We start from the raw sequence: 12,907 nt of genomic DNA on the forward strand, positions 1-12,907 counted from the left end.
TGCATTGTTCCGGACATACTGGTCATTTAAAAAAATTTAAAATGGTTGGTTATTTTTCAAAAGGTTCATTTATATAGGTTAGATTACTCAATTTGCTCAGGTTAAAAGGTGAATCCTAAACATTGCTTTGATGACGTTGCTTAATTTTATGTCTACATGGGCTCTTTATCTCTTCGTTCTGTCGAACACTAGACTAGAGCCCCAATACTTCTATCCTTACATTCGATCACAAGCAAAAGGAAAACAAGATGATGAGGGTGTTTGGGATTTCATTGAAAAACAACTTATTGACTTATTGACTTTTTGAAAACAAAAAAATGTGTTTGCTAATATGAAAAAGACTTTTAAAATAACTTTTCATCAACCCTTCAAAAAAGAGATTTCAATAAGCTAGGATTTCTAACTTTTCAAAACACCTTAAGACTTTTGGGTTGTAAAAGACAAATACTGCTTAAACCATGTTTAAGCTAATACAAACACTTTTTAAAAAACAACTTATATACTTATTGACTTTTTCTATCACAAAATCAAATCCAAAAACTTTTTAAAAATCTCATTTTCTCACCATCATAAGTCAATAAGTCCTTTATCTAAAATTCATTTTGAGCTTCAAGATGATATCTCAAACACCCTCGAAGAACATGGGAGAATTCCTTGTGAGTGTGTTTTTTTTCTGATTGAATAGAAGATCTCATGTCTTAAAAATTATGTGTGTGTTCGATCTCCCTCTTTTTACTTTTGATTTCTTGAATTACATGTAAACGAGAATAGAGATCGTGGTGGTTGGCGGTGTGCAAAACATAAACGAGGTAAAGATGATGGGAACTATCGTGTGAAGGTGGTGAACTGATGGTGTGAAGGTAAAGATGATGGTGTGAATATGGCAGTGAAAGGTTTGGTCGGTTCTAATGGTGTGCGAATATGGTCCCAATAGGGATACAAGGGAGACTAATGATGAAGGTTGGGTGATGATGATGGTGGTGGTTATATGGCTATGGTGGTGAAGATGTGAAAGGTTCTTTTATCCATACCAAACTTCAATCCCGATCCAAAGTCAGTCTTGATCTTGTTATCCCATCCCAGTCCAAAGTTAACTACATGTGTTATATTGAAGATCTAGGTTTCGAATTAGAGCATGAAAATATTTTCTTATCTTTTAATTTATGTGCAGGAAATCGATGATATGTGTTCGATTTAGGGCTAAAATCTCAGGTGACATTTTTTTTTGGTTTTCCACTTCCGATTTCTGGGTTGGAGTCAATTTCTAGCTTACTTTGTTTCTCCAAATATCTTTTTGAGGTATGAGATCATTTTTTCTGCTTTGGTTCGAAGGAGAGATGGTAATGGTAACAAGAGATACAAATGGAATTGATGATGAAGATGATGTGCAGATGATGAGTGAGGAGGGAGACTTTATATAGTTATCAGTCTTGAAGGTTCAAGGTATGTGAATTTGATTTGTGATCTTGATTTTTATTTGGCAAAATATAAATTTGGAAGTGATTTTAATTTTGATTTTGATTTTGATTTTGATTTGCGATGTTGTTTCTAGTTACACAATATCTTTTTATATTCACATGGTATTGCATTTGTTCTTTTATTTACGATTTTGGTATTTGATTTTGATCTTGTATAGCTACACAATTTTGTGCTTTCAGATTTGTAATTCATGTAATTGATTTTGTTTCGATGGCAGTGGGAGGTGCAGTGTGGGTTGGAGTTAGATGAATGGTGGTGGCGGTGGTAGGAGGTGGCAGATAGGTTGGAGGAAGAGGGTGGGAGGTTGGATATGGAATGAAGGCGATGAAGGCGATGTTGAGTAGAGTTTCATCTACAAACTTTTGGTAAAATCTACATCGGTTCGGTCAAAGTCCACATCAGCTAAACTTTACTGGATGACCCCTTCAACTTTTGTAAAATGGTTTTTTGACATAGAATTTTTTACTCTAATGGCTAGAATGCACAAAAAATAGTTTGGTGACCAAATTAATACGAAAGCATAAGTTTGTAGTAGGGGTGAGCATTTGGACCTGTGGACCGGACCGGACCGGATCGTTTTTTTGGACCCATGGGCCAGTTCTCAGTTCTAGGATTTCAGCAAAACCGGTCGGTCCAGCCGGTTTTGGGTAAAAACCGGTTTCGGACTGGCTTAGTTTAAAAAAAATGTATTTTGGAAAATTCTTTAAACAAACATATCTCATTCGTTATAAGTCGGATTAACATGCAGTTTTTTCTAACGTGTAATTTAGAGTTTGTAGTTGATTTTAGACTATAATTTTGTTGTTTTTGGTGTTATATTTAATAAGTTACAATCCTTCAAGATGAGATATCAAAGCTAGAATATATCAGCTTTTCAGCAAGAAATTTAAACTTTTGTATTCTGTGAAATTCTTTAAACAAACATATCTCATTCGTTTAAAGTTGGATTAACATGCGGTTTTTTCTAACGTGTCATTTAGAGTTTGTAGATGATTTTAGACTATAATTTTGTTGTTTTTGGTGTTATATTTGATAAGTTACAATCTTTCAAAGATGAGATATCAAAGCTGAAATATTTCTGTTTTTCAACAACAAATTTAAACTTTTTGTATTCTGTGAAATTTAAAAAAAAAACATATCTCATTCGTTTTAAGTCTGATTAACATACAGTTTTTTCTAACGTGTAATTTAGAGTTTGTAGATGATTTTAGACTATAACTTTGTTGTTTTTGGTAGTATATTAGATCAGTTACAATGCTTCAAAGCTGAAATATCAAAGCTGAAATATCTCAGCTTTTCATTAAAAAATTTAAACTTTTGTATTATGTGAAATTCTTTAAACAAGCATATCTTATACGTTTTAAGTCGGATTGACATGCAGTCTTTTAAAGCTGTAATTTAGAGTTTGTGGATGATTTTAGACTATAATTTTGTTGTTTTTGGTGTTATATTCAATAAGTTACAATCCTTCAAAAATGAGATATCAAAGTTGAAATATTTCAGTTTTTAAGCAAAAAAATTTAAACTTTTGTATTATGTGAAATTCTTTAAACAAGCAAATCCCATTCATTTTAAGTCGGATTGACATGTACTTTTTCCAACGTGTCATTTAGAGTTTGTAGATGATTTTAGACTATAATTTTGTTGTTTTTGTTGTTATATTTAATGAGTTACAATCTTTCAAAGATGAGATATCAAAGCTGAAATATTTCTGTTTTTCAACAACAAATTTAAACTTTTTGTATTCTGTGAAATTTAAAAAAAAAACATATCTCATTCGTTTTAAGTCTGATTAACATACAGTTTTTTCTAACGTGTAATTTAGAGTTTGTAGATGATTTTAGACTATAACTTTGTTGTTTTTGGTAGTATATTAGATCAGTTACAATGCTTCAAAGCTGAAATATCAAAGCTGAAATATCTCAGCTTTTCATTAAAAAATTTAAACTTTTGTATTATGTGAAATTCTTTAAACAAGCATATCTTATACGTTTTAAGTCGGATTGACATGCAGTCTTTTAAAGCTGTAATTTAGAGTTTGTGGATGATTTTAGACTATAATTTTGTTGTTTTTGGTGTTATATTCAATAAGTTACAATCCTTCAAAAATGAGATATCAAAGTTGAAATATTTCAGTTTTTAAGCAAAAAAATTTAAACTTTTGTATTATGTGAAATTCTTTAAACAAGCAAATCCCATTCATTTTAAGTCGGATTGACATGTACTTTTTCCAACGTGTAATTTAGAGTTTGTAGATGATTTTAGACTATAATTTTGTTATTTTTGTTGTTATATTTAATGAGTTACAATCCTTCAAACAAATGATATAAAGTATAAATTATCAAAGTTTGATCTGTCTAAAGGCACAATAAACGAAAACATATTCATTTTTACGAGTTGCACCATATCAAACCTAACATCTTCATTTTTACGAGTTGTATCGTATTCATTTTAACGAGTTGTAACGTATCAAACCCAACAATATATTCATTTTAACAAGTTGTATCAAACCAAAAAACATGTTTTAACATGTTGTACTGTATGCATATAATGTTGTACCGGTCCAAACAGGTACAAGAATCGGACCTGGACCCGGACATGGACTTGGACCCGGTAAGTCTCATCCGGTCCGGTCCACGGTCCACAATATTCTCCAAAACCGGTCCGGTCCAAATGCTCACCCCTAGTTTGTAGGGTTTTGATGACGATAGCTTATTTTTGTTATTTGTGTAAGACTATAAGTCCCAAAATTATGTCTTTGTGAAAATCCTAAAATGAAACACTTTCTTAGAGCATCCACAATGCATAGTTCAATGAGAGAGTTGAATGAGGTGATATATTTAATTGACATTCAATGGATTAAACTCTACCATTGTGGGATGCTATGTTGTCATTCAATGAATATAAAGTTCAATAATCATTGAACTATTCAATGGGAAAAAAGAAACATTTTAATTATTAAATATATATTCCATTGAACTCTATTTAGTTCAGTTCATTGTACGAAAATTAATATAGAGTTGTATAGCATGTAAAATGATGATGTGTCAATCCATTAAACTCTAACAAGTAACAAGTTTAATGCATTGTGGATGCCGGTCATAAATATGTAAAACAACGCATGATAATAATTTTGATAACATAACATGCATTCATACGAACCATTTTAAGATGTAGGCACCACATCTTAATTATTTAATCACCAAATACACAAACACATAGGCCTTGGAATTACATGCATATGAGTATATGACTATTAACATGTCTTGAACTACTGACGGAGCTTGAGATTTACATGTAGTGGTTCTTTCTTCTGCATTGGTAAATCCAAAACCTCGTCCATGTTAATGTCTTCAGGATTCATGTTGTTGACAAGCAACCAGTCAAAGTTTAAAATCAAAGAGGCGACGGCTAGGAGTATTGTCTTGGAAGCCAATGGTTCTCCAGGGCACATTCTTCTCCCGGCACCAAATGGAAGGTATTCGAAGTCTTTACCTTTGGAACTCAACTCCGATCCCATAAATCTTATAGGTTTGAAGCTCAAAGGGTCCTCCCAGATCTTGGGATCACGACTTATTGCCCAGACGTTAACCAGTATTTGACTATCTTTTGGAATAGTGTATCCCATCACCTCACATGTTTGGATAGCTCTATGAGGCAGAAGAAGTGGTGCTGGGGGGTGTAGTCTTAATGTTTCCTTGAAGCATGCTTCAAGAAAGGGTAGACGAACCAAATCTGACTCTTTGACTACATTCCTATCAATCGTTCTCAAGACTTCATCCCTAGCCTTTTGCATTACTTCTTGGTTTCTGAGAAGTTCAGCAACAAACCACTCGGTGGTAGTAACTATAGAATCTGTTCCAGCCGAAAATAACTCCTGAGAATTAAGCAAAAAAAAGTTAAAGACTTACTTTTAACTTAAATATTTAAGAGAGAAAGAGAGGAACCTCCATCAAAGCGTTGATTTGTTGATGTGTAAAGCCTCTTTCAATCAAAATATCAGTGAAGTCTTTTTGACCCGGGGAAATATGAATTCCGTTTCTTTTCCTTTCGAGGATATCCTTCCAAATATCTCCGAATTCGTGTTCTATGATCTGCATGACCTTCTTCTTCCAGCCTTGTAGATCCCAGCGACCAAATATTGGATAGAAGTCTGCTAATTGTGGCTGTGTACGCAACAAAGCAAGTCTTCTTACTGTGTCCTTAATCCCTGCACCTATACCATTGCCTTCGAAGTCCATAAGATCCATGGATAATGTTGTATTGCTTATGATGTTAATGGCAGTAACAACCATGACATCCTTAATACTTATGTTCTCACCACCTTTTGAACGTATGTACTTCACCATCTCCATAACTTTCGTCTCTCTGATGTGTGCACGAGATACCATAGCTTTGCTTGAAAAAATGTTTGATATGTAGATGTTCCGAATTTTCCTCCAGTCATCACCGCTTTCCGATGTAAAAGCAAGACTCATATTGTGAAAAGATGATTCCTCTTGCAGCGATCTTGTTACCTCTCGACCAGAAAGCGCATTATCATGGCTCTTGAGAATCTCCGAAGCCGCAGCAGGTGATGATCCGACTACGAAAATTAGTTGACCAATACGGAGTGACATGAGTTGTCCGTGCACTTGGGCCATTTCAGCGAGACGGATATGAGCGTTCTTTCCCATTTGGAAAAGATTGCCTACGATTGGCCATGGATATGGACCTGGTGGAAGTGGTTGCTTTTTCGAAATTATGCTAAAGAAGAAGAAGAAGAAGATAAGGAGTGAGCAAGGAATCAAGAACAAGATCATCTCTCCCATTCTAACTCTTGCTCGATTAATTGATCAGCGTGTTCTTTAATTTCTTCCAACTAAAAGTCCTGGAAAGTTATGCTTAATTAGAAGACTGTAACGAATAGGAAGCTATGAGTCACTGATAAGAGATCGGAGAGTATTCTTTCTTTTTTGCCCGTAAATACAAGAAGAGCTTTGATTAATTTCAGTTGTTTGTATAAAGAGTATTTAAGAAGTCCGCTAAGATGATAGATGAGTAATATTGACACTTGAAATTGAAATATAAATGGTTATACTTATTTATTTTTTAGTTTTTATTTTTGGGATTTTTCTATTTAAACCTAATTTTTTTTAAGTTATCTTAATGTGATATATATATATATATATATATATATATATATATATATATATATATATATATATATATATATATTTGAGAAAATACTATCACATTTGACAAAACTTATTATATGAACCAACTTTTTTGTTTTATCTCATAATTATCTTGTTTGTTGCTTATAATGTGCTTGATGGTTTTTAAGATTATAATCTATAAGACTAAACCTATAAGACTAAACGGTGTGGGCAACGCTCACAATCGTTTTTCTAACGTGACCAAAGCCTCAACATCGTGGTAACGACACAAACACCACCCCTCCTCTTCGTTTTTGTGTGTTACAAGCCTCCCGTGGCTTTCTGTCACCACCACAACTTCCTGCAACGCCGTTTTCTTCTTTTCTCTACTAAAAACGTGGAGGGGGCGTTGCCCACTCCGACCAGTCTAAGAAGCATTAGATTGTTTTCCGAACAAAAAAAAATATTTAAGTCGATTTCTTGTTGCAAATACATATCAATATCTATTTGTATGATTCTTACAGATTACCGCATTCAATAAATGTTTGACATCTAATTAAGATTGTTTTCTCATTCAAATAGAAAAAGAACACGTGAACACTTAGAAAAAGTGTAATATAATACGGTTGAAAACATGAATATAGTACGTAGGTTAAGCCCGTATTAGTAGAGGGGTGTATTAGATTAAATGCTTAATAGAGTACGGCTATTTAACCGTACTCTATATGTATCCTATCTATAGTAGACAACCATCGCATAAAAGAATCTAATACACCAGATATAAGCATCTAATACACCATAAACGACCGTACTCGATCTCACATCCCCCATTCCAGCAATCCATTCCTGATTGTATTCCAGCTCATTCCTGCATTGCATTCCAGCCTTATGCATCACCCAATTCCACTCCATGGATGCTGTTGTGGAACACATGGATCACCATTCCAACTTAAACGAACTCTTCAATTTCCACAAAGCTTTTACTACAACATAAAGAAAGAATTTTTACTTCATAAGAATCCTTTTCAAAGCTTCAAATTCCAAGAAATGTTTTGATAAAGATGTACCTTCATCAATTGAAGTTTCTGACAATTGCAAAGATCTCTATGGTTTTTATGGCACTGTTGTATTCAGCACAAGAGCACTATTAATATCTCCACTCATTTTGACAATATCAATCTCTTGAAACATGTTATCACCATTTATAATGATGTCAAAAACTAGTTGTCTCTCCCATGTGAGTTGTGACTGAAGGATCAATCTCTACAAAATACAAAGTAGTTGATAAAATTTTCAAGGATAATGTCTAAAAAACAAAAAGAAAAATTGAAAGTACGATGATATAAATGGTAAATTTTGAAAAAGTACAATGCCTAAATAAAATCTTGCACACAAGGTGCATTAAACAAGATAACGCTGGTGGCATGCTATAGTTATGGTCATAATATTCCTTATTTTTTATATATCAAATGTGTATTTTTAGTTTTTCACTTTAATAAAAAACTATATTGTTTCATCAAAACAAAAGCACAAGTCTCTTGTGGATGTGTCTATGATCTTCCATCAAAGCAATACTCTTAAGTATAGTGTAGAAATGTAAATATCAAAATCAACTGTTTACTTTGAACATAACCTTCAAAAAAATTTGCTATAATATAAATCAACTTTTGTTCACGAGATTAACAAGTTTCTCTTTAAACGTGACATTGTCTCTGTTAGTGTATATTAATTAAAGATAGCCTTCATCCTGTTAACCGGTTCCAAATTTATTAAGCATATATGATATTTACTAAAAAAATGTATGAAATGAAACCAAATAACTAGTTAATAAGAACATCACAATAGAAGCTTTTTTGATGTGAAAAAGCTCAAGAAAACTGAAGAAGTTTGGATGAGATTTTTCAAAAAGCTTGTTAATTAACAAGCTTTCAATGATTTGGTGGATCCATGGCTTTTCAACCAATTGTATATAGACAACATATACAAAGGTCCCACAAATAACAAACTAAAATAACGTTTCTATTGTTGAGATAAAAGGAGCTTTTTCATTTAAAGTTTTATAATGAAAAAATTCCACCAAAAAGCTCTCGTGTTATAGATGTTTGGTAAAAAAAATTACCTGCCAACATCACCGGCTTTAACTAAACCAGAATTAACTCCGAGACAAGGCATAGAAGCTGTTGTCTTCAACATTTTAGGAGCTTCCACTATGATAATTGGTGACCCAATCTTTAGTGAATCAAATGCTTTTGATGTGAGCCTGTTTCTACTGGTGGTTCTTTTGATGAACACATGATTCTTTGAACAAAACTCTGATTATTTTGGATGCTCCTGCACTATTCAAGAAACCATAATCATCATTCAGTTCTAGAATGTTGAAATCAACAGTCAAATTTTAGTTATACACTAAGATAAACAAAGTTCACTCCAATTCTTATTAGTTTTCTCTCAATTTCTTTTCGTTACTTGGTTGTTTGATTAAGAAAGATTCTAGCAAATTTGTCTAAAATAATCACAAAATAATGAACATACCAGACCATGAAGGGTAGACTAAGTGCAATAATAACTCTCATGATTTGGTGCAACTGAATACCCATCTAGAGTTATTGATTCCAAGCATAAATTGCCCTGTAGAAGTAGGGAAGGTGAAAATAAAAGTAATCATCACCAAAGATCATTAAGGTGAAAATGAGTTATAAAATTCAACTTTGAAGATATACTTAGAGATTAGATATATTTTATACTTATAATAGAGTTTTTATGTATCAACAAAGCAATATAGAATTTAGATTAAAGCAAACCTGCTGCTGCAAGCGAGCTTCAAAGGTCATAATATCCTGCTCTAAGTTAACCTACAGTAACACGGATCCATAAAATTAGCATAAAAATAGTGCTTAAATAGGTCCAAAAAGGAATAGAAGAAGGATATATTAATTATATCTATATACATATATAACCTTTCTTTTCTTTAAATGATTCTTCTTTTTATTTGCATGCGCATGTTTCTTTTTTCATTATCCTCTTCAATACTTAAAGAACCTGAAGCACTTGATGTTCCAACTTCAATAAGAATATTATTAGAGCTATTTAACCAAACACAATTTGCGTAAACATCTTCAAGTGCACAGACTGCCGAAATATACCTCTGAAGACTATATGCAACTGCTCATCCCCCTCAGACATCAAACACGTATTCTTCACATCCATACAACCCTTCAAAACCATAAACAATAGTTTGATTTCTATTAAGCAAACATAGTATACAATATTGAATAGTTAATTAACCCTAATAATTAGGAAAAGAAGTGAAGAAAATTGGTACCTGGAAGAGCTTATGGAGTATCATGGTGTTCTAATTACCGAGACACCCTTGAGAAACATCAATTGGAACCCATACACACTAGTTCAATAGCTATCCCTAATTAACGAAGAAAACAGAAAACTAAAAACCATCAAAAGTCGGTAAGGAAGAATACAAAGAATACAACATACACGTTAAAGCATATATACAAACAAAATATTTTAACCACAAGTAAGGACTGTATTTCTTGCCTTAATAAAGTATGTGAAGCCAGGGAGGAAGAAGGAACGTCCAGATAATAAAATAAAAACAAAGACCGAAGAGCGATGAAAACCAACCCTATCTTCGATCCAATCTGTTATACATTTGATCTGATATGCGATACATATGATCCTTTTTGCCCTACATAATCGATCGTATCGCAATAATCTATCATACATCGGATCTGATATCCAAAAAATGTAAGCCTTGGTATTAGGTCAAAAAAAGGGAGGAGGCGGTGCTCCGATGATCTTCAGGAAGAGGAGAGGTGATGGTGTGGTGATCGTCAAGAAGAGAAGACATGGTGGTGCGGCAGTTGCCGGGAGGAATAGAGGAGTGGAGGCTTGGAGAAGTGGTTGTGAGATGAAAAAACGAGGACTCTGTTTTTATTACACTAAAAAAAGGCGGGCACGAAAATCTAAATATTTGATAAACATAATAAAGTATTTTTATGGTATTATACGGACTGTTACTTCGTTTATAATACGGATTTTGTTACAATCGTATTATAATACGGTGTACTCTATTTGCCATTTTCCAGTAGTGATTCTATATGTGAAGTTATGTTATCCTCTAGGAATATTTAGACTCTTAATAGTGTTTTTGAACCATAATAATCTTATTAATTTCTTTTAAGACTCATTTTTTTGATATTGTATTTATATCAATTATTATGGAGGGTTTTTTTTTTTTTTTGAAACGACAAATAATCTACTTCTAAACCACTCCTTAAATCCATCTAAGTTCACGACCGAACTTGAACCTTCAACCTTAAGGAGGTGCGCGACACTAATACTTGATATGAATTATAACAGATGAAGAACAATATTTAATACTGACCTAATAGGCTAATATTAGATTATTTTTAAAATAAAACAAAACAAAATGTTTGGAAATATAACCTCAACTTTCATGTGTTTTTTGTTATAATTGCTATGGCTTTCTTTTCCAAAATAATAATAATAATAATAATAATAAAGAAAATTTAATAAAAAAAATCTCTAATTGACTTTTGAACCTTTTCGTTTAATTATCTCATAATTCTCATGTTTCCTACTTATAATGTTCATGATGTTCCTTAATTAACATTATAATCCAAAAGAAATATTAGATTGTTTTTCGAACAACTTTCTTGCAAATGCATATCAAAATCTATTTACATGATAAGAACAATATTCAACACAAGCTTGACATCTAATTAAACTGTTTTTGCAATCTTATAGAAAGGCAGTCGCTAAACACCAATTTATATTTAGAATCATGTTTTTTTCACTGGAAATATTTTTGATTTCAAGAATGATTTTATCCTTAATAATCTCATTAGATTCCTTTGATACTCATTTTTTCCACATCAATAGTCATATCAACAAAAGTCAAGTTAATAAAGAATGTACCCAGTGAAAACCAATATTTAAAATGCATTTTCAATCCCAAGAGTGATTCGATTCTTAATAATCTCATCATATTCCTTGAAGAACTATTTTTTTCTTATCAATTCCTAGGCATTTGCATTGTTATTGATTTTCAAATTAGCATATACAAAAGCTTTAGTTAGAAAATGTGAAACATTTATCCTCAAAATTAGTAGACATGGAACCGTTAGTTATATACCAAACTCGAAATCTTCAGCCTCTAAATTAATAGTCGCAAAACCTTCAACATCCACGTTAGCTAACCCAAAACATTCGGTTAGCAAACACGATACCTACTGTCTCCAAATTAGCACACATATACATAGAACCTCTCGGCACTTGAGACACAACCATTTGTGATATTATTTCATCAAAGTCTCAATAGATGTAAAACTTTCAATCTCTAAATTAGCAAACACAAATACAATGGAACATCCATTTTCCTCTATCTAGAACATAGTAAACAACCGTAAAAACAAAAACATATGAATTATGAGACTAAACGAAAAAGTTTGTCAAATTTAAAGGTTTTGTTTTTAGAAAAAACTTGCCTATGTACAACAGGAAGATTACCAATAAAAAGGACACAACAAAATATAGAAAATTTTGAGCGGTTGTTTTGAAATAAATTCGTTTTAGCTTTAATAAGAAAAAAATCCCAAAATACAATGTTTTTTTTTTTTTTTATAATTAACCTAAACATATATAAATGGAAGCAAGGGTGTATTTTTGATTTTTTTTTCTTTACTATTTATTAGGGTAGAATTCGACAACTATATATATTCATACATTTATATCATTTTATAAAACAAATATTGTTAATCATTGTGCATTTAATTTCAGTCTCACCTTCTGATATTCAAAGTTGCGTCGGTATTTGTAAAAAAAAAAAAAAAAAAAAAAAAAAAAAAAAAAAAAAAGCGCTTTATATCATTATATGTTGATCTTAAATAAACTTTCATTAGACATTTAGACTCATGGTCGTGGACCTTCCCCGCACATACACAGGTTCATTTAGCACCACCGGTCATTATATAGCCCCCGACTAATTGCCATTTATACTCAGTGAGTCGCACATTAATTTTTAATTTGATTTTACCATTTTAGTTCGTAGAAGGGTAAACCCATAATTCGGGTCTTTGTTGCATCCTACGTAGCAACAAATCTTAAAAATCAACGAGTTGATTAAATTGTTTGAATAAGCCTTCTTTGGTAGACTATACTTCAATATCCATGATCGTCATCTTCTACATCATGTGTTTTCCATTAAATCTGTGATCTTCCATACACATATTAGCTTACAATGTTTGGAAAGA

General features: G+C 32.2%; 1 protein-coding gene across 1 annotated transcript; it reads right to left on the bottom strand.

Annotated features, from left to right (window-relative positions):
- Positions 1-4,750: 4,750 nt before the first annotated feature.
- On the bottom strand, positions 4,751-6,290 carry LOC145139401 (putative (S)-N-methylcoclaurine 3'-hydroxylase isozyme 2). Its single transcript, XM_079073237.1, has 2 exons — positions 5,427-6,290; positions 4,751-5,356 (listed from the first exon to the last, which is right to left on the bottom strand). Exons 1-2 carry the CDS (start codon positions 6,288-6,290, stop codon positions 4,751-4,753), a joined length of 1,470 nt encoding a protein of 489 aa, XP_078929363.1.
- Between the last annotated feature and the right edge of the window lie 6,617 nt (positions 6,291-12,907).

The sequence above is a fragment of the Lactuca virosa genome, chromosome 9 (assembly GCF_052849685.1).
Source record: "Lactuca virosa cultivar CGN04683 chromosome 9, Lactuca_virosa_CGN04683_v6, whole genome shotgun sequence".
Lineage (NCBI taxonomy): Eukaryota > Viridiplantae > Streptophyta > Magnoliopsida > Asterales > Asteraceae > Lactuca > Lactuca virosa.